The sequence below is a fragment of the Tasmannia lanceolata genome, unplaced genomic scaffold (genome assembly GCF_043159265.1).
Source record: "Tasmannia lanceolata isolate RefF3 unplaced genomic scaffold, GAP_Taslan_0.1 ptg000002l, whole genome shotgun sequence".
Lineage (NCBI taxonomy): Eukaryota > Viridiplantae > Streptophyta > Magnoliopsida > Canellales > Winteraceae > Tasmannia > Tasmannia lanceolata.
The window spans coordinates 52,606,714-52,628,366 of record NW_027518679.1 but is presented as its reverse complement, the minus strand read 5'-3'; the positions used below and the strand labels follow the sequence as shown (position 1 = coordinate 52,628,366).

At 37.6% G+C, this 21,653-nt stretch overlaps 2 protein-coding genes and 1 pseudogene across 3 annotated transcripts; 1 reads left to right on the top strand and 2 right to left on the bottom strand.

Annotated features, from left to right (window-relative positions):
• The first annotated feature begins 5,859 nt into the window (after window positions 1-5,859).
• On the top strand, window positions 5,860-6,883 carry LOC143892928 (plasma membrane ATPase 2-like; annotated as a pseudogene). Its single transcript, XR_013255658.1, has 3 exons — window positions 5,860-6,060; window positions 6,168-6,345; window positions 6,646-6,883. The product of XR_013255658.1 is annotated as a plasma membrane ATPase 2-like (transcript).
• Window positions 6,884-9,194: 2,311 nt separating this feature from the next.
• Window positions 9,195-14,904, bottom strand: LOC143878328 (putative serine/threonine-protein kinase SIS8). Its single transcript, XM_077380631.1, has 7 exons — window positions 14,591-14,904; window positions 11,976-13,926; window positions 11,283-11,351; window positions 11,084-11,150; window positions 10,815-10,925; window positions 9,772-9,797; window positions 9,195-9,487 (listed from the first exon to the last, which is right to left on the bottom strand). Exons 2-5 carry the CDS (start codon window positions 12,042-12,044, stop codon window positions 10,846-10,848), a joined length of 285 nt encoding a protein of 94 aa, XP_077236746.1. The 5' UTR covers window positions 12,045-13,926; window positions 14,591-14,904; the 3' UTR covers window positions 9,195-9,487; window positions 9,772-9,797; window positions 10,815-10,845.
• Window positions 9,434-10,680, bottom strand: LOC143892919 (vacuolar protein sorting-associated protein 60.2-like). Its single transcript, XM_077397840.1, has 5 exons — window positions 10,608-10,680; window positions 10,316-10,481; window positions 10,087-10,202; window positions 9,772-9,920; window positions 9,434-9,487 (listed from the first exon to the last, which is right to left on the bottom strand). The coding sequence occupies exons 1-5, from the start codon at window positions 10,678-10,680 to the stop codon at window positions 9,434-9,436; spliced, it is 558 nt and encodes a 185-aa protein (XP_077253955.1).
• Window positions 14,905-21,653: the final 6,749 nt, after the last annotated feature.

Genomic DNA, 21,653 nt, shown 5'->3' with positions numbered 1-21,653 from the left:
ACGTCATTTCTATAAAGAAATGGAGGTATGAAGTTCAGAGTTCATAGGCACTCTAATTATTCAATCAAAAGAAAATCTAGTATGACATTACTGGTAAAAGAAGAGAAATAAAATTACCATTAAATAAATGAAAAGCATTTGAATAGATGAAAACATCTAAGATGGAGAAGTAGGAATTACAGTATTAATTGCAGTTTGCTGAAATACCAAGATTAAACATTTAAGAAAAAAGTAGGACTAACCTCTTCTGGTGGATCGGTTACTGGGACACTCTGTAGTGTCGAAATATGCAATCCATCAGAGCTCTGCAGTTCTTGTGGTGGAGTGCATGTTTGGACACTGTAGAGCTCCTTGACTTTCTCATAGTTGTCTCTCCACCATGCTCGAGCATCCTCCACATCAAACATATCCTCACTGAATCCAGACAATTAAGATCCAATATTTTAAAAAGCTCAACAATCTCAACAACAAATAAGTACTGAAACAAAAACAGTGTGATTAAATATTGGATTGGTCGCACAGTGTTAAACCAAAAAAAGAAGAAAAAAAATTCTTCATTTGAAAGGTCTACTACCAAAAGTTCCACTTTTACTTGATGGATTGTCTAAATTAAGGGTCTCATAATCCACTTGTATTGTGCACATCATTCACACCATTTTTCTAATGGCAAAGAATTATATTAATAGAGAAAGGAACAAGTGAACCCATAGCATCCTCCATGGATCATCTTTCCAGTAAATATGCAAAAACTACCGTTTACAAAGCTGTTTTGATTAAACAATCCTAGCCTTCAATTTTGGGCCTTCATGTAGGACAGGTTTTCTTGTTTTCCCTTTGATTTTTTTCCTTTTTCTTTTTGGTTTCTTAGTCCTACTCTAATTAGAAGTCAGAATTATAGTTAAGGGTCATAGTCGAGTTTGAATATTATAAGATGATTTTTTGTAGAATAGGGAGAATAAGGTTTGAAAGTCTATAAATATGAGACATGTGTGTATGTAGAGATCTTTCATTGAATAACAAAACAGTTTCAGTTTTTTTCCTTTATCTTCCTTTCGGATTCAAGGTTTTACCCCTACAGGTTGAAGCGGAACATACCTGAAGTATACTTTCTTTATAGAGTTGCCTATAAAGTTGGGCTCAGAAATGAAAACTATATGTACTCCAGTCTCAACCTCGGCCGTCCATTCTACTGGCTCTTCTTCATGCCCCACAACATCTCCATTACTTGCACTGCTTGTTGTCGTTGTAGTTGTTGTGACCATCTTTATTTGTACATTTGGGATGGAACGCGGCTTCATGTGACGATAAGTTCGGAAAACTTTGACCACCTTGTCTTTGATCTGTCCTAAATGAATCCCATGTTTTGTAATAATGGAAAAAGAACAAAAAAAAAATATAAAAAATGGATTTTTGCCAATAAATACTTAGTTTTTCCATGGAATATTAGCTTACACAGTGGTAAGGAAGGGTGGTAGAGGGAGAGACATGAGTGAATGAGTGAGGAGAGGGCAAGAAAAGGATGAAGAAAGGAAAAAGAAAACTCCACTCAAAATACGATTTTTTTTTTTCGTTGTCTAGCCACTTCTCACCCTTCCCACTCATGCTCTCTCAAGTCTCCCCTCCCCATTTTTCTCTCACAACTTGATTAAACTAATATACCAAGAAAAAATTTCATGGATGTCAAGCACAGCCTTAAGATATGATATTTTCCGAAAAAATTCTTGTTTTTAAGAAACAACTTAATTTTCTAATATGAAAAACATCAAGAATAAATATCTTAGGGAAAAATGATTTTAGAGTTGATTGAATGCATGTTGGACATCAAAATTTTATTATAGACCTTTTGAAAATATTTTAAAAAGTTAGCCATTTCATAACTTTTAATGACTAATATCGAAAAATTCTTTGCAAAGTAGGAAATTGTAGGGGAAAATCCCCACCCACCCAAAAAAGAGAGAAAAAAAGAGAGGGAAGAAAACGATAAACATCCGCCGCCTTTTAATAATAATAATGAGAAAAATGTGATCATACCTGAGTGAGAAGTCCTTTGGCTCTTCTACTGGTTTTGTTGTTGATGGCTTCTCTAGTGCCAGTTCTAGGACAGTATATGCATGTAAACATCTTATCTCCTCTTTGTTTCACTCTATCACCCTCTTCAAGCTTCATACACACAAAAATCCATGACGAAAAAGGAAATTATTTATATTGCAAGGAGGGCTTAGTAAAAGTGAAAATTGAAGGAAATTCAATGAGTTTCTTAAAATGGGTTTTTTCTTTTCTTTTTTTTTTAAAGTTGATTTGAGACATTTAGCCTTGAATTACGAAACGGTTACGAAACTACGAAACACATAGCTAAGAGAGGAAGGATTGAAACATGTCTTGCTAATGGCTTTTGAATTTCAAACCCATCAAATTGGACAAAAACATTTTGCAAACGTGTCTTTCGTTCGTTTTACTTTTTAACGTTGAAATGGAGAAAATATTAGCTTCTTTCTAAACTTCTTGTCAGTTTTGCGTTAATTACGTTGGTTGGATAGTGGAAAGGCACGTAAACTAATAGAAATCCCTTTTGGAAATTCTTTAAAGTCTAAGGGTATAATGGTTCTTAGGCTGTAGGAGTTCAAAGAAGAAATTGATTTTGGGAAAGAAACAAGAAACGGAAGTATGGGAAAAAAAAAATGTTCTCGGCTGATTTGATATGAGGGTGTTGAATGGTTAGAAGAGACAAAAAGGGGTGTGGGTTTTACTTGAAACAAATGGGTTAATAAGATAACAGCAAGATGGTGGCTATAGGCTGAGATAATCAAGCGTAGGGATAGTGGATCGATGGGTGCAATTTGAAGCAGGAACGGCTGCATCAATGGGGATGAAAACTTGCATCAAGTTTAAAACCTGCATAAAACAGATTAGATAGATAAAAGACAAATTGAAGTTTTTGTGAAGAAAACTTACAACTTCTCTTCCGAACAAAAGAGCTAAAAGAGTAAACTTTCTCCACCTAAAAGAGAACGTTTTACAATGCCATATTTATAGGCTTTAGTTTGGACGTTTCCTACCTCTACAGAAACTAGGAAAGATAAACTAAAAGATCCTAAATTTTCTCAAATTCCTAAACTCTCTCTACCTTTCCTCAAATGTCTACAACTCCTAAATTACCCCTACTTGGACGTCCAAATCACCACAAATCATTCCAAAAATATTCTACTAACAATATAATTCTAATCAAACTAAAACTCTTTCTATTCCACGGATCAGCGTGAACCGTTGATCTCAATGATCTGATAATGCACCTGCATCAGAAAGGCAAGTTCGATGCATGGATAGGGCTGCAGGTAAGGATATTTTTGGGGGAAAAGGTGTACTACGGCATGCAAATTTGCAATATTTGTAGCACAAAAAAGAGGAATGTTGTCGTGCCACTCCTCTCTTTACTAACACTTATCTAATTATCTATTAGGATTTTTTTTTCAAGCATAGGTAAACTAGGATTTAACCTCTAACCTCCAGGTTGAAGAACATAGCCTTGACCATTGAGTTAGATGTCCAATCACTATTAGGAGATTTTTATATGCGCGCTGTGTGGGCGTTAAGTCCTCCGATCTTAGTATAAAATCTCATTATTTGCATCAGTAACTTCTACTTTGAATTTTGAAAAGGAAAATGATTTCATCGCTCCAATGTTTTGATAAACATGCGCTCCACATGTTTGTCGTGTAGCATTTAAAGGCTTTAAGAGCTTTTTGGCAACCACTGACAGCCCTTTAAATACTACATGACAAAAATTGGAGCGCATGTTTATCAAAACATTGGAGCGCATAAATCATTTCCCTTTTAAAAAACAGGTGCAAAACGAAGGGGCCCACAACATTATAGAATACATATTAGGCTTAGGATTATCCTGAATATTGAGATGATTTATGAGGCACAACCTATTTACGTTGTGGCCCAACAAATGCGGAGTTTGGATCATCATATGGAGTGGGACCACTGTACTTTTTGGAAAATATTAGACTTCATGCGCACTCAATGTACAAAATCTCAGAGAAGTGATATATTCACCCCCTTTTCCTTTTCGTACCTGAGACTACTCTTTTACACTAGAGGTGGCTGTCCCAAGCAATAAAAGGGGCAAATATATCATTTCCCCAACTCTCATCTATAGAAGGTTGTTGTTGTTTCATCATCGTCGTGACTCAGGCGTGTTACCTAGAAATCAGCCTTTAACATTTTTGTGAAGGGCTGAGATAAAAGCTCACTCGAACACCATGCTTTTAATCTCAGCCCTTTACATTTTCTTAAAAAAAAAAAAAACTCAGCCCCTTACAAAATGTGAAAGGTTGTTTTCTAGGTGACTGATGCAGGGTATTGGTACTGTAAATGTGCTTGCTAAGGGGATGCTCTGCATTAGTGTCCCTTTCCAAGAATCTTGCTTGGGAGCCTATTAATCAAATAACATAAAGTAAGAATGGCTTCGGACCAAAAACTTTTGGGAACATTCTTCTCAAACATAATTGATCGAGCAACCTCTAGCAGGTGTCTGTTTTTCCTTTCAGACACACCATTTTGTTGAGGTGTGGAGATGCATGAGGTTTGATGAAGAATACCTTGATCTAAGAGATATTTTGAAGTGAAACTATCACTATAAGCTTCATAATTCGTTTTCTTTTAAAAAAAAAAAAAAAACTATGTACTGTCAATCATGGACTGCGGATTTCATTCCCCCAAAAACTATAAACAAGTTAATTTTAGCTTCTTAATTACTTCATACATTATTATCCTTGACGGAAATGATATTTCCGGTCTCTTTCTCAACATTCCCAATTTTCCACCACTCCTTGTTTGCCTTTTTTGAAAAAATAAAGAAAAAAAATAAACAAATGGGAGTACAAATGCCTTATTAATTAAAAAAATATCTTATTTAATATCTTAATTTTTTTCCAACTTTCAAGGTTAGAAGTTAAGGATTCGCCATATGATCATCACTAAGCGCACGGTTGGCCACAATGAAACTTGTTTCATGTTAAATCAGTGTCTCCAAGTTGAGACCAGGGTGAAGTGGCTAAGGTCATGTTCGTTTGAGATAGTGACAACCGATTGTTAGCGCAAAACCAATTATCAGACTCAAATTTAAATGTAATTTCGAGTCCAATAATAGGTTTGGGGCTCACCATTGGTTGTTACAATCTGAAACGAATAGGCCCTAAAAATCAAGAAACAAGAAACTAGTCTCCAAGCGATGAGAGGTAGAAACAAAAAAAATCCACTCAATATTGGATGAGTTTTTCTTGATTTTTAGCCACTTGTCAGCCCTATCTCATTCGTGCCCCCTCAAATCTCTCCCCTTCTCCCACCACCGCACCCCTTTCTCACCAATTGGAGAAATCGATTTATCGTAAAAAAAAATGAATTGGAATCAACCCGAACCCAGCCCGATTTTGTAGTAAAAACTCAACCAGAGTTGTGCCCGTAGTAAGTGTTGAATATTAACTCAGCACAGACACATCTATATCCATCATTTGCATATGTTTCCATAAATTCACAGGATATCTACCGAACTTTTCATCCGAAACAAATATGTTTCTATTTCCATCACACCCAAAACACATTCCGAAACCTTAACTTCTGCTTTTGTTTTCAGTGGTTCTTCATTATTATACTAATTTGGTTGCTGCTTATTGTTTTCGCATTTCTGTTTTTCCTTCTTCAAACCTACATTACACTCTCTTTTTTTCAGTTATGGAATTGTTGTGCTAGTTATGCGTGTTCTTATATCGCAATCTGTGAATCAAACAATTTATCATTTCTCACATTCTGTTTCCATTATTTTGTTTTGAAAGATTCAATATTAGAACCAGTGGAATGTCCTCTCTTGTGCAGGCAGCTACCGTCATATCTGCCGAAGCAAACTGGAAATTTGCTGGAATAAAAAGCATCGGTTGGCGTTGGACTGGAGTTGTTTGGCTCTTTAATATTGTAACTTACATGTTTCTTGATCCTCTCAAATTCTGTGTTCAATATGCACTCAGTGGAAAAGCCTGGGGTCTGGTTCTGGATCAGAGGGTCAGTAAATTCAAATTTTACCATTCAAATACTTTTATATCTGTTATCCCATATTTTTTTAATGGCTCTTCTTCTATTTCTTTACGGTCGGCCTTATGTTTGAGCAGACGGCATTTACAAACCAGAAAGACTTTGGTAGGGAAGTTCAAAGGCGGCATGGGCACGTGAGCGGCGTACACTGCATGGACTTCAGTCGATAGAGACAAAGATGTTTGCCGATCGGACCACTTTCAGAGACATTAATATGATGGCTGAAGAAGCTAAAAGGCGTGCAGAGATTGCAAGGTTAGTAACAGAATCCTTGAAATTATTTTGGATTGTGACCCAGACGTAGATACAAAATCCAACGGAGCATTTTAGAATTTAGATCTGAATGGAGGGCACCAATGTATGAAAATACTCTTCAAGAAGGGTATTTTCATAACATTTAAAACCCCTACAACTAACAACATGTTATTTTCCCTCTTCTGTTTCCATGGCAATTCTCTTTATCTAGTTTTTTTCCCACTTCCCTCCCATAAACCTAATCCCTAACTGTGTACACTGTCTAATTTGTTACCATCTTTCTTATTATTGCATTTACAGGTTGAGGGAGCTCCACACTCTGAAAGGAAGGGTGGAATCGTTTGCCAAACTAAAGGGCTTAGACATTGATGCTATCAACCAACACTACACACTGTAGATGTGTTTCTTGAGGGCTCCCTACCTTTCCCAAATTTCTTCATAATCATATTACCCATTTTCCGGTACTGTGCTCCATTTTCCGGTACTGCTATTCCTGGATCTTTATTTATCATTATAAATGAATAAAATCTATTATTTATTTGCAAGTTTCATGGCCAATATGTAAGAGAAGGATTTGTAAATTTCCAAGCAATTATGGAGTTCATTTTGAGCTGGCAAGCACCATCACCATCACCATCAACAGTCTGTGATGCTTAATTGGAGCCTGGTCATTTGAGAGATGAAAAGAGGGGAAAGATCTCTAATGAGGTCCTAAGCATCTCTCAATGTCAGTATCCAAAGGCCAATGGGCTCCACATGTTTAGATGATCTAAAGCATTCATTTACTGGGCCTTTCCTTGTATATGTTTTGGGAAGTGATATATCCGCCCCTTTTGATTACTTGGGACACCCAGCAGCAGTGTACATGGCAATCAAGCCCATTGAATGCTTCTGATGTGAAGTACATCAGCCCCTCTGCAGTCAGCTGCTGGGTGTCCCAAGTAATCAAAAGGGGCGGATTTATCACTTCCCTATGTTTTGCCCTAAAAATCTCCTCTACGTGATGATCCAAGCCCTCCGATTTGTGGATCGAACCGTAAGTGGATTCCACACTGACCTCAGTAGGGGAGCAACTTTGTCGGTTGGATTGGGTTGATGCCAGCCCTAGCCCAACCAGAGATAGCATTCTGATGCAGAACGTGCGGCGTGGATCAAATCTTTTATTTTAAATTTCTTATTTTCGTCATTTTATTTGTGGTATTTTTTTGGGATGTCAAATGTTGTTCTTTTAGCATGATTTTGGTGTTTTTAGAAAGGTTTTTCGATTACCTATCTAAAGAGCCCAAGATTACGCTATTTGGAGTTGATTTGGCTATGTTATAGGCAGTTTTAGGATATGATATAGTTATATTACGGGATTACTATTTAAAGAAAGTTTTAGTCATGTTTCTTCTTTTTATTTATCTTGCTTTAGTTAAAAGATTGAGAATAATAGTTAGGCAAGAATTTAGCGCTGCTATTCTTAGGTTTTGGTTTTTTATATAATGTAATGGCATGAGGAAAGATAGATTTGAATAAAGTTTATTTTTGGGATATCTGTTGTGAAGAACATTGGCTCGTTCACGTGGGTGAAGGAGCTTCGCTTCGGTCATTTGTTATGTTCGAGCTTTTCTCCAAACCGTGGCCTGGCCTTTCAAGCCCCCACGAGACTATTTTAATGCTGCTCGTGTCAATCTTTATCTTGGTGTTGCCGCTCTGACGCTCCCTGCGTCAGTTGGTATCAGAGCTCAAGGGATCTCCGACGAATGCACGACGGGATGAAGAAGTCGGTGCGCCTAACGTCGGCCTGTCTGATCTAGCCGTGGAGAACGATGATCTCCAACAACGGGTGAAGTCTTTCACACAGTTAGCATTACTCGAAGCCCGCATCCATGAGACGACGACCATGGATCTGAGAGTGCCTTCGAGAGCCCTTTTCATGGTTATGCTTCATGTAAGGGATTACAAAAAAAAATAAAAAAAAAATAATAATAATAATGGGGGAATGAAGAATAGAAGATTGATGCAGTGTCGAAAATCAGATTTGGAGATCGATGGCCTAAACTTGAGATCGAGTTTTCTTCAAGCGGGGGTGAATGATGCAGAACGTGCGGCGTGGATCAAATCTTTTATTTTTAATTTCTTATTTTCGTCATTTTATTTGTGGTATTTTTTTGGGATGTCAAATGTTGTTCTTTTAGCATGATTTTGGTGTTTTTAGAAAGGTTTTTCGATTACCTATCTAAAGAGCCCAAGATTACGCTATTTGGAGTTGATTTGGCTAAGTTATAGGCAGTTTTAGGATATGGTATAGTTATATTACGGGATTACTATTTAAGGAAAGTTTTAGTCATGTTTCTTCTTCTTATTTATCTTGTTTTAGTTAAAAGATTGAGAATAATCACTACAACAAAAATGGTTTTTAGCAGCGGGCAAGACCGCTGCTGAAAGAAGGATAAACCGCTACCATTACATTTAGCAGCGGTTTTTTAACCGCTACTAAATATCGCGTCGCTATATACTATGGCAGCGGTCACTACCGCTGCTAAATAGACCGCTTGTGTATGAAACTATTTAGCAGCGGTTATAACCGCTACTGTTTTCGACTCTGAGGAGTGTCTAGGGTCGCCAATATAGCAGCGGTCTTAACCGCCGCTAAATCTGGAACTTTTAGCAGCGGTCATGACCGCTGCTAAATATCTACCAACAGACTGAGTTCTACAACATATAGCAGCGGTCATGACCGCTGCTAAAAGTTACAGTTTTTTTTTAAAAAAATTAATTTTCAGCAGATCCCAAAACACGGGAATAACAAATTTGTTTGATACATAACCTGTTTTACAATTACAACATGTTATATACACATCACATTTATAAAAACCAAAAACTATACTATTTCAATCGATCAATGTTTACATCAACATTAAAAAAAAATGTGTTTACATCGCTAGACTTTTCGCCTTCATTCATTCTTGTTGATTACCAAGCACACTCAAATGAGGCTCCATTCTAATGAGAAAATACCATCCATATTTCCAATAAACTGGTTTCTTCGATATTATAGACCAATATAAACCAAGAATTTTACATACAATACATCCGCTCCCTCTTAACCACGAATTGATGCTTGAGGCACGGCAGGTAAACCCAGTTCATCTTCAGCCTGTTACACAAGAAAATTACATGAAAATACAGAGGAAAAAAGAAAACAAACAATTTCATTTTATAGTAAAAATCCTTGTGTGTCATCATAATGCACGAGTTATTCAAATGCTGAAATGAATCCAATACTGCAACCCTCATTTTGATGATTTGCAGCCTTCTAATTGGGCTCAATAATTGCATTTAGAACCTGTTTGTTTTGTAACTCTATTTTTTAAACCAATCAGAGTCGCCTGTGTGAATTTTTAGCAATTTAACAAAGGTAATGGAGATGATGAATGCTACCTGTGCGTTATATCTACCAGGTGGCATTGCTGCATTGCCTGAAGGTGCTGAAGGCAAATTGAGTTCAGCCTCCAGATCAGGTTCAAGATATGAGGGCATGCCATCATGCTCAATCTCCGTTCCCATGTCAGCTTCCAAGGCATCAAGCTCTGAAATCATGTTATCAAAAGAGAAAGCGAAACAAAGAGAGTGAATCAAAATGTACAGAATCCAAGAGCCCCTGACCATGACCATCATAAACCCATAAATGAAACTAGTTCTGATGCAAGTTACATATGGAAATAACTCCCAAACGAGAATATGTAGTTAGATTACCGCCCATAAGGTCGTCTTCATCAATGTCATCGGGTACACTATAGAAAAATTCGACAGGTTTTCTTTTACAGAAGAAAAAATTGGCAAGTGCCTTTAACAACCCCATTAAAGTCCCACTACAAAACATTGTTGAAAAAGTAAAGACACCACATGTGTAAAACGAGACTCCTAATGAGTGGATCTCCATGGTCTTCACTTCCTAACACTCCCACTTGAAGACACATTGTACATTTCACCAGAAAGAACGTCCAAGAGATAAAGCTTCTCTTCCTTAACTGTCTTTGTTAACATATCATTTGAATTTTCACTAGTATGGATCTTTCGCACGAAGATGCATCTATCCTCTAGGATTGGCCCAGCATTGAAAGATATGGCATCAAAACCATGGAAGGTTTCTTAAAAAATGGCAGGTACAGGGCTCCTGTTAAGCTATGTATTTGCCCAAATATGTGCATTGAACAGAGTAAAGATCAAAACTAGAATGAATGAACAGTTTCTTTATCAACATCAACGTCACAAACCTTTCTTGCCCTCACCATGCACTTTTGCCATAGCAAGAAGTTCCTTTCTATTCTTCCCAACAACATGAGACATGTCCTGCAAATATATATACATGCATAAAAGTAGAGATATGTTATTGTTACACATCTTATTTTTAAAAAAGGTGACAATTCACACAACAAAACTTCAAGATGGAAAAATAAAATAAGTACCGGAAGAGGATAGCAAGGGGAGTTCATGTATTGTGTTGTATAATGGTCAATACATTGTGCCTTGTTCTTGGTACCAACATGCTCTGCAACTTCCGTCCAATTCCCCAATCCATACATTGCAATTCCCTGAAAAAGAAAGTTATTAAAATTTCTTGACATATAAGTTTAGAGATTCACCTTAATTCTCTAAAAATCAAAATATAAAAATATGCAAAAGAAAAGAGGACCTGACCTCTTGCATTTCATACATCATAACAAAATAAGGAATAAAAATTCAGGCATACCTCTAAAAGTAGTATCTCCCATGAAAAGAACAACATTTGGATGCCGCAGCCTTAGCATGATTCTAATCTGCAAAATGGCACTGGTAGACATTGAATCGGAACTCGGAAGAAATTTTCTAAAGACAATTCACGAAATCAGGAATTTGATTCATTATAGTCTAACAATTTATGAATTCAGATATAAGTGTAAGATTCTTACTTCACATCTAAATTGCTCCAAAGCATCACCTGAGACGTCTTGGTCCAAGAATTTCTTCAGAGCGACTTCCTGTCATGCAGAGCCAATTCCACAATTTCAGTATAATGACAAAAGTATCATACCGTTGCCTTAACCATCACCGTCACAGTCTAAAAATTCTAGAGTTTAAACGGCAGGTTCCCCCCAGTTGTTTACCGCAACATTGTTTATGTAATAACAATAGCCACCTAAAGTTGCTCAATAAATATGGTTCCCTCACAAGATATTAAACAGGAAACACATACCTATATGTGAAGAAAGTCAAGAAGATGACTGAAAGTGTATGCATTATACAACGTTCATACTGTATTTGTTCTTTACTCCGTCTGATTTTCCCACTACTGCAAGTGTACATGCATGAGGGTATTCTTGTTCCTTATTTATAGTCTTTTTTTTTTGGAATGACAGAGATATCTATTAAAAGAAAAGGAGGGGAAACCCCCATGACCGAAATGGTCGATACAACAGCGATAGGACCACATCAAAAATATTGCATGAATCCGTGAAAAAGGTACAAAAAGAAAAATATAAGACAACATAGCCAATAATATATTGTGGTATATAGGTGATATGATAAATAAGCCTATAGAATGATTTTTCTCTCATCAGAATAAATCGTTATATATTGGGATATATCATCTATATGTTGCAAACCTGGTGACTAAGCATGGAATACCATGACGATAAGAGTCTATAGTCTATACAGATACTCCTGGAACCCATTCAAAAGGATTCATTGCACAGAAAGGGGAACTTCTCATCTTCTCTGGAACTTCAACATCTTCTTTACTCCGTCTGATTTTCCCACCAAGCAACAGGGCAAGCCCAATAATACCATCTCCACCATATTGGAATTTTCTGTTAACCAAAATCCAAAAAGCTGTCAGCGTCAGTTTAATCAAGAGAAGTGTATATACAGAGAGACAGAGAGAGTTGAGCTAGAATCCACGGTGCTGGAAGCAATCAATGAGGGTCGATGCTTGCCTTACCATCCGACTCCACCCATTTACCCAGTCGGACCCTTGCTCAGTCTCAATGACGAGTCATCGTTGTCGGAAAACCCATGTATCGAATGGTTAAACAAGCAGCCTCCGGCGTCGGTGGTGTTCTTGTGCTTTGGGAGTAATGGTGCATTCCCTGAGCCTCAGGTGAAGGAGATAGCTCTTGGGTTACAACAAAGTGGGTCTCGGTTTCTATGGTCATTGAGGTGCCGTTCTGGAGAAGAGTTTGGCATGTTGGCGGATGTGAATCTGGATGAGGTTTTACCGGAAGGGTTCTTAGAATGGACGGAAGAGAAAGGATTGGTATGGCCATCTTGGGTCCCACAAACAGTGATCTTGGCACACCCTGCTGTGGGGGGTTTCGTTTCACACTGTGGGTGGAAGTGTGGAACTCCATTCTGGAGAGCTTGTGGTATGGGGTGCCGATTCTGGCATGGCCGCTGTATGCTGAGAAGAAGCTGAATGGGTTTCAGCTGGTGAGGGAATTGGGTTTGGCAGGGGAGCTGAAATTGGATTATGAGGGAGGGGGTTTTGTTAGTGCGGACGAGGTGGAGAGGGGAGTGAGGTGTTTGATGGGGGACAGCAAGGAAGGAATGAAGGTGAGGGGAAGGGTTAACCGGTCGAGTACTTGAGAGAGTCAAATGAAGGCCGAGTATTCGGTTGACGCCGCCGAGTACTTGGTTGACCGGTCGAGTACTTGAGAGAGTCAAATGAATTTTAATTGACTTTGTAGGGCAAAATGCGGACTTGGAAAAGAACGCGGCCAAGGTTAAAAGGAGTCGACTTGGGCGAGTCAACAATGGCATGGGGGAGTTTTGAAACTATGGGTAAAACTGCTACGTCAAAGGAATACCATATGCCCCAATTAACGGTGTCAGACAACAAAAACCCCTCCTTAGCTAAAGAGTCAGCCTCTTGATATTTTCTCTTTCAATTATAGAACTTCAAAAAAACACAAGAACCACCAAGGAAAAATTGAACCGAGAAAAACCTCCCTTATAGTAGATGAAGTGCAAACCCGTAACTGCTAAAATGGGTATTGGAGATTTCCAGGTGTGAGAGCTTGTGGATCGTGAAATGTATGTACCCGTGATAAGTAGTGAAATGTCAACATCCACTCATAGTTTTGAAAGAACACTACAAATGAATCAAATTGACTCAAATCTACAGTCAGAAAGATTTTTCCTACGTAAATAAATTACCCAAAACAATGAAAAGAATGAGAAAGATCTGATTTTTAATCCCAAAGGTTGTCTGAAAGAAGTGGAAATGAGGAAATCTTATAATTGAAATCTGTTCTGTGAGCATATCAGAGAACCAAATGTTCATTTTATCTTTCAATTACAGGAATTTAAAAACATGGGAATCATTAAATCGTGAAAAACAAAAATAACAAACAAAAAACTCCTTCGAAAACAGATGAAAAACTCTCACAAGTAGTCCATGACTTACTTATGACGGTAGGTCCATTTCGAGACCCACAAGCTCCAGAAGCTTAAAACCATCCATGTCTGGCATGTGGACATCACTAATAACCAGGTCGAATTTGTCTTTGTTTTCCCTCAACAGCTCCAACGCCCTGATTGCCTGATTTGTTGTTGTAACTGCAAAACCACATCAGCCCATGTCAAATAAGGTCAAAATACATCTTTTATACTCAACTAGAATTAAAACAAATCGAAAGCTATAAAGAAAAACCCATCTGCAACTTTTGTTTTAGGCCCTGTTTGGGTTGCTAGAAAAGCATTTTTGGTGAAAACTTTTTTCTCCAGAAATTTTTTCTTTTTGCAATTTAGAGGGAAATAATATGATTTCTCTTATGGTTAATATAAAGGATATCATCATAAATTGAAGGTTCCTCTAAATAAAAACTGAATAGAGTTGGTTCAAGTTATCTGTGTTCTTGTGTAAAACAAACTACGAATTTTAAGAACTATTTTTCCATTCCAAACTTTTGCAGAAAATTTTTGTAATCCAAACAGGGCCTTAGAAGGAACAAAAGGAAAAAGAAAGAAAGAAAAAGGTTTGAGCCTATGGATCTATTTAACTCTATATTTCAAACAAAATCTACACAGAGAACAGAATCCATGAGAGAAAGGCAAGAACATGAGCATAAGCACACAAAAAACGTGGATTTGGCTCAGTGGAAATGGATTCACCCAAATCAATAGAGTAGAAACAAAAACCCAAAATTTCACACAAAATCTGTAAAACCAGTTACAACCCTAATAAAAAAATGAGTGATAAAGAGAGAGGAACGAGGCATACCTTGCCAGTGGAAATAGCCGGAGTTTGTTGCCGGACGAGCTTGTCGGAGAAAATGGGTAAACGGAAAAGAGGGAAAGGAAAAATATGAGGTGGTCAGAGGTTGCCGCCGGAGTACGTAGCCGGAAAAGGGAAGAGGGCAAGATCGATTTCTGAGGAAAAGGGTTAGGGCACGATTGAGAAGGAAAAGGGGAAAAGTTCCTGCGCGGGATATGTTCGTGGGCGAGGCATAGGGCACGATTTCGTGTCTTTTATAAAATCTGATTTCAGCAGCGGGTTACTTAAAGACCGCTCGTATAGGTATATCTTTACCAGCGATTTCTATGACCGCTGGTAACTGACTGCCACTAAAAATAACATTTCTTGTAGTGAATAGTTAGGCAAGAATTTAGAGTTGCTATTCTTAGGTTTTGGTTTTTTATATAATGTAATGGCATGAGGAAACAAAGATAGATTTGATCAATAAAGTTTATTTTTGGGATATCTGTTGTGAAGAGCATTTGCTCGTTCACGTGGGTGAAGGAGCTTCGCTCCTGTCATTTGTTATGTTTGAGCTTTTCTCCAAACTGTGGCATGGCCTTTCAAGCCCCCACGAGATTATTTTAGTGCTGCTCGGGTCGCCTAGCGTCGGCCTGTCTGATCAAGCCGCAGAGAACGAAGATCTCCAACAATGGGTGAAGTCTTTCACGCAGTTAGCATTACTCGAAGCCCGCATCCATGAGACGACGGCCATGGATCTGAGAGTGCCTTGGCCTAAACTTGAGGTCGAGTTTTCTTCAAGCGGAGGTGAATGATGCAGAACGTGCGGTGTGGATCAAATCTTTTATTTTTAATTTCTTATTTTCGTCATTTTATTTGTGGTATTTTTTTGGGATGTCAAATGTTGTTCTTTTAGCATGATTTTGGTGTTTTTAGAAAGGTTTTTCGATTACCTATCTAAAGAGCCCAAGATTACGCTATTTGGAGTTGATTTGGCTAAGTTATAGGCAGTTTTAGGATATGGTATAATTATATTACAGGATTACTATTTAAGGAAAGTTTTAGTCATGTTTCTTCTTTTTATTTATCTTGCTTTAGTTAAAAGATTGAGAATAATAGTTAGGCAAGAATTTAGGGTTGCTATTCTTAGGTTTTGGTTTTTTATATAATGTAATGGCATGAGGAAAGAAAGATAGATTTGACTAAAGTTTATTTTTGGGATATCTGTTGTGAAGAGCATTGGCTCGTTCACGTGGGTGAAGGAGCTTCACTTCGGTCATTTGTTATGTTGGAGCTTTTCTCCAAACCGTGGCCTGGCCTTTCAAACCCCCACGAGATTATTTTAGTGCAGCTCGTGTCAATCTTTATCTTGGTGTTGCCGCTCTCACGCTCCCTGCGTCACATTCCCTCAACCCTAACCCGAGCCTCTGGTTGGTTGAGGATGGTCAACTCTAACCCAACCTGCCTCTAAATCTCTCAACCTTAACCTAATCCATCTAACCTGAAATCGGATTGGATTTAATCGGGTCGGACAGAAAAATACAAGAAAAAAACATAACCCAAATAAAATCAACATAAAATTAGAGGAGGGAGGTCGGGTCGGGTTGCCAAGGCGTAAACTCCAACCCAATCCGATGAAATGCCAACCCAACTCGAGCCAAAATCAGGTTGAATCTGTTGGGTTTGGTTTGAGTCCGAACCAAGTTGCACCCCAAATAGTAGGGCTGTGGACTTACACATAACAAAAAGCGTAGAGAGAGAGAGAGAGAGAGAGAGAGAGAGGTCCATGGCAATGGCAATGGTGGCAGCAACAACAGTAGCAGTAGCAGCATCAGCATCAACATCAGCTTCTTCAAATCCAACCTTCCTCTATTCTAAAAAACACCCCACCCCCTCCCCCCATTTCTTCCCACGCCACCCCTCCCCGATCCCTAATTCCCTAAAACGCCCTCAAACCCCATCTCCCCTCCAAACCCCCCTAAAACACTCTCCATCCCCCCTCTAATCACCCTAGCCGCCCCCCACCTCTCCTCCCCCTTCCCCCACCTTCCGTGGCCAATGCTTCATCCTCCCAGACAACATAGACACGGATCAAATAATCCCAACCGAACACGATGTCAACGAAGTGTTGATGGATTTTAACCCCCTTTTCCAACATTTTCTGCGCCAAGTCTCGTAACTGAGCAAGGCCTTAGTGACTGCGGATCCTATGCGATTGCAAATCCTTGGGAGTTACATCATTGCAATGTTGTGTGCGATTGAAAGGCATCAAGGACTTGCAATCACAGACCACTTCTAGCCAATCCTAATTTTGCATGGACAAAATTGATTTCGGTGTAAAGGTTCCTCGAGCATAGCCATTGGAGGTTGCCGGAGCCGTTTGATGAATTTAGGTAAACCCTAACATGAAAGAAAAATGACTAGCTATGAAATGATAAAAGAAACTAGCATTTATAGCATTTTAATGAACTTGAAAAACAAAAGGGGTCTTCATATTCAGGCTTCAGCTCCGTGAAAAACAACGGATCTTGATACAACATGCGTAGTTTTGAACATTACACTCTATTTAAAATACTAGTTTTCTTATATTATGCAACTTTAAAGTAGTCTTACAATGAAAAATTGCAGAGTTTTTTCATTCATGATTAGTTGAAAGTAGTCCATCTCGGCCTCCTAATTTTGTTATATATAATTATTGCCATTTCAAAAAAAAAGGAAGATGGGGTTGGTCCAAAAGTATTTAAAGAGGACAGATCAAAAAGATCATATACATCCCTGATTATACTTTTGTTAAAAAAGGTATTAAAAGAGGACATGATAAAAAAGATCAGATGCATCCCTGATTATACTTTTGTTAAACTCATAGTGCACAATGCTTTTTAAGATCAGTACCGCAAGGGGCCATGAACTTACAGTTACTGAGAGAAAGGAAACAAACAAAAAGGTTCATATATGGAGTGTATCCAGATGGAGTGACTAAACCCTAGTGGTACATCTGAGAGAGAGAGATCAGAATATCCCAAAAACAATGTATTGGTCATGTAATCTGGCTTTGTGTTTTTTCAACCATTCCCTTGCCTTCACCACGTCAAACTTTCTCCGCTGCAAGATTGTCAAAACAAAAGCTTAGATAATTTTTCTATTCAATTTACTTAATTATCATGATCGCTTTTTTTCTCATTGCAGTAAGTAAAATCATGCCACTATCTTTATCATATTTATCTTTTTGTTCCTTACTATCTCTACTTATTTTTGGCGCATTCTTTCTTAAAATTTGAATGGAAATTCTAATGAAAACCCAAGATAAAATTTTGAAATATAGCATCAAACTAGCGAATTGGGCTCACCAAAATTTGATACGTCTGATCTCCCTAGTCCCATCAGGGAAGGACCTGATCATTAATGAGACGCCCGGTTGATCTTCTTCCACCCATTCAATCTCTTGATCATAAAAGTATCTCTTGGGGCTCGATGTGGAAGCTCCGTCCGAGGATGATGTATTTTTTGTCATACTCAAATGGTTATGACTCAAAGACTGCTGAATGTCATCCGAGGAGCAGTGATGGCTCGAATCCGGGTTCTGTACAGATGAGCCCGAGGATACCACAGTGCACTCCTCAGCAGTGCTCTCCTCAGCAGTATTATATGGGCTCTAGGAAAGGAAAAAAATAGTGAATATTTTTCTTATGCTTCAAAGTAACTAGTAAAGTTAGATGTGTTAATCTGTTAAAACTAGTTAAGCCAGAAGTGGAAACATCATTTCTATAAAGAAATGGAGGTATGAAGTTCAGAGTTCATAGGCACTCTAATTATTCAATCAAAAGAAAATCTAGTATGACATTACTGGTAAAAGAAGAGAAATTAAGATGAAATAAAATTACCATTAAATAAATGAAAAGCATTTGAATAGATAAAAACATCTAAGATGGAGAAGTAGGAATTACAGTATTAATTGCAGTTTGCTGAAATACCAAGATTAAGCATTTAAGAAAGAAAGTAGGACTAACCTGTTCTGGTGGATTGGATACTGGGACACTCTGTAGTGTCGAAATATGCAATCCATCAGAGCTCTGCAGTTCTTGTGGTGGAGTGCATGTTTGGACACTGTAGAGCTCCATGACTTTCTCATAGTTGTCTCTCCACCATGCTCGAGCATCCTCCACATCAAACATATCCTCACTGAATCCAGACAATTAAGATCCAATATTTTAAAAAGCTCAACAATCTCAACAACAAATAAGTACTAAAACAAAAACAGTGTAATTAAATATTTGATTGGTCGCATAGTGTTAAACCAAAAAAAGAAGAACAAAATTCTTCATTTGAAAGGTCTACCACCAAAAGTTCCACTTTTACTTAATGGATTGTCTAAATTAAGGGTCTCATAATCCACTTGTATTGTGCACATCATTCACACTATTTTTCTAATGGCAAAGAATTATATTAATAGAGAAAGGAACAGGTGAACCCATAGCATGCTCCATGGATCATCTTTCCAGTAAAAATGCAAAAACTAACATTTACGAAGCTGTTTTGATTAAACAATCCTAGCCTTCAATTTTGGGCCTTGATGTAGGACAAGTTTTCTTGTTTTCCTTTTGATTTTTTTCCTTTTTCTTTTTGGTTTCTTAGTCCTACTCTAATTAGAAGTCAGAATTATAGTTAAGGGTCGGAGTCGAGTTTGAATATTATAAGATGATTTTTTGTAGAATAGGGAGAATAAGGTTTGAAAGTCTATAAATATGAGACATCTATGTATGTAGAGATCTTTCATTGAATAACAAAACAGTTTCAATTTTTTTCCTTTATCTTCCTTGCGGATTCAAGGTTTTATCTCTACAGGTTGAAGCGGAAACATACCTGAAGTATACTTTCTTTATAGAGTTGCCTATAAAGTTGGGCTCAGAAACGAAAACTATATGTACGCCAGTCTCAACCTCGGCCGTCCATTCTACTGGCTCTTCTTCATGCCCCACAACATCTCCATCACTTGCACTGCTTGTTGTCGTTGTAGTTGTTGTGACCATCTCCATTTGTACATTTGGGATGGAACGCCGGTTCATGTGACGACAAGTTCGGAAAACTTTGACCACCATGTCTTTGATCTGTGCTAAATGAATCCCAAGTTTTGTAATAATGGAGAAAGAACAAAAAAATATATAAAAAATGGATTTTTGCCAATAAATACTTAGTTTTTCCATGGAATATTAGCTTACGCAGTGGTAAGGAAGGGTGGTAGAGGGAGAGATCTAGACATGAGTGAATGAGTGAGGAGAGGGTAAGAAAAGGATGAAGAAAGGAAAAAGAAAACTCCACTCAAAATACGATTTTTTTTTCTGTTGTCTAGCCACTTCTCACCCTTCCCACTCATGCTCTCTCAAGTCTCTCCTTCCCATTTTTCTCTCACAACTTGATTAAACTAATATTCCAAGAAACAATTTCATGGATGTCAAACATAGCCTTAAGATATGATATTTTCCCAAAAAATTCTTGTTTTGAAGAAACAACTTAATTTTCTAATATGAAAAACATCAAGAATAAATATCTTAGGGAAAAATGATTTTAGAGTTGATTGAATGCATGTTGGACGTCAAAACTTTAGTATAGACCTTTTGAAAATATTTTAAAAAGTTAGCCATTTCATAACTTTTAATGACTAATATCGAAAAATTCTTTGCAAAGTAGGTAATTGTAGGGGAAACTCCCCACCCACGCAAAAAAGAGAAAAAAGAAAAGAGGGAAGAAAACAATAAACATCCGCCGCCTTTTAATGACTAACATCCGCCGCCTTTTAATAATAATAATAATAAACTCCTGCTTACTTGACAAAGTGAAAATGTGATCATACCTGAGTGAGAAGTCCTTTGGCTCTTCTACTGGTTTTGTTGTTGATGGCTTCTCTAGTGCCAGTGCTACGACAGTATATGCATGTAAACATCTTATCTCCTCTCTGTTTCTCTCACTCTATCACCCTCTTCAAGCTTCATACACACAAAAATCCATGACGAAAAAGGAAATTATTTATATTGAAACATGTCTTGCAAATGGCTTTTGAATTTCAAACCCATCAAATTGGACAAAAACATTTTGCAAACGTGTCTTTCGTTCGTTTTACTTTTTTAACGTTGAAATGGAGATAATATTAGCTTCTTTCTAAACTTCTTATCAGTTTTGCGTTAATTAAGTTGGTTGGATAGTGGAAAGGCACGAAAACTAATAGAAATCCCTTTTGGAAAGTCTTTAAAGGGCAAAGGGTATAATGGTTCTTAGGCTGTAGAAATTGATTTTGGGAAAGAAACAAGAAACGGAAGTATGGAAAAAAAAGGGTTAATAAGCAAGATGGTGGGTATAGGCTGAGAAAGAAACTCTTTCTCAGGCCTTGTTTGGGGCTGAGATAATCAAGGGTAGGGATAGTGGATCGATGGGTGCAATTTGAAGCATCAATGGGGATGGAAACTTGCATAAAAACAAGTTTAAAACCTGCATAAAACAGATTAGATAGATAAAAGACAGATTGAAGTTTTCGTGAAGAAAACTTACAACTTCTCTTCCGAACAAAAGAGATAAACGAGTAAACTTTCTCCACCTAAAAGAAAACGTTTTACAATGCCATATTTATAGGCTTTACTTTGGACGTTTCCTACCTCTACAAAAACTAGGAAAGATAAACTAAAAGATCCTAAATTTTCTCAAATTCCTAAAATCTCTCAACCTTTTCTCAAATTTCTGCAACTCCTAAATTGCCTCTACTTGGAAGAAAATCCCGGGATTTATGAAAACCTTCCCAAAAGTTCCTGGAATTGAAAATAAAGAAGAAGAAACCCTAGATTCCTGCAAATCGATAATCCAAGCGTAGAAACAGCCTTGATTCCTTCAAATTCAATGGCTGCTCCACTGCTACAAATCATCTTCATCTTAATCTCTTTTCAATCTTCATCCTCACTTCCCTTCATCGTATTACACGGTCAGTATAAATCTATCTCGTTTTCCCTAATTTTCTATCTAATTTCATGCCCTATCTCAAAGCTTTTTCATTTTGTTTGATTATAATCTCGTTTTGCGATTTCGAATGGCTGTATATAATCAA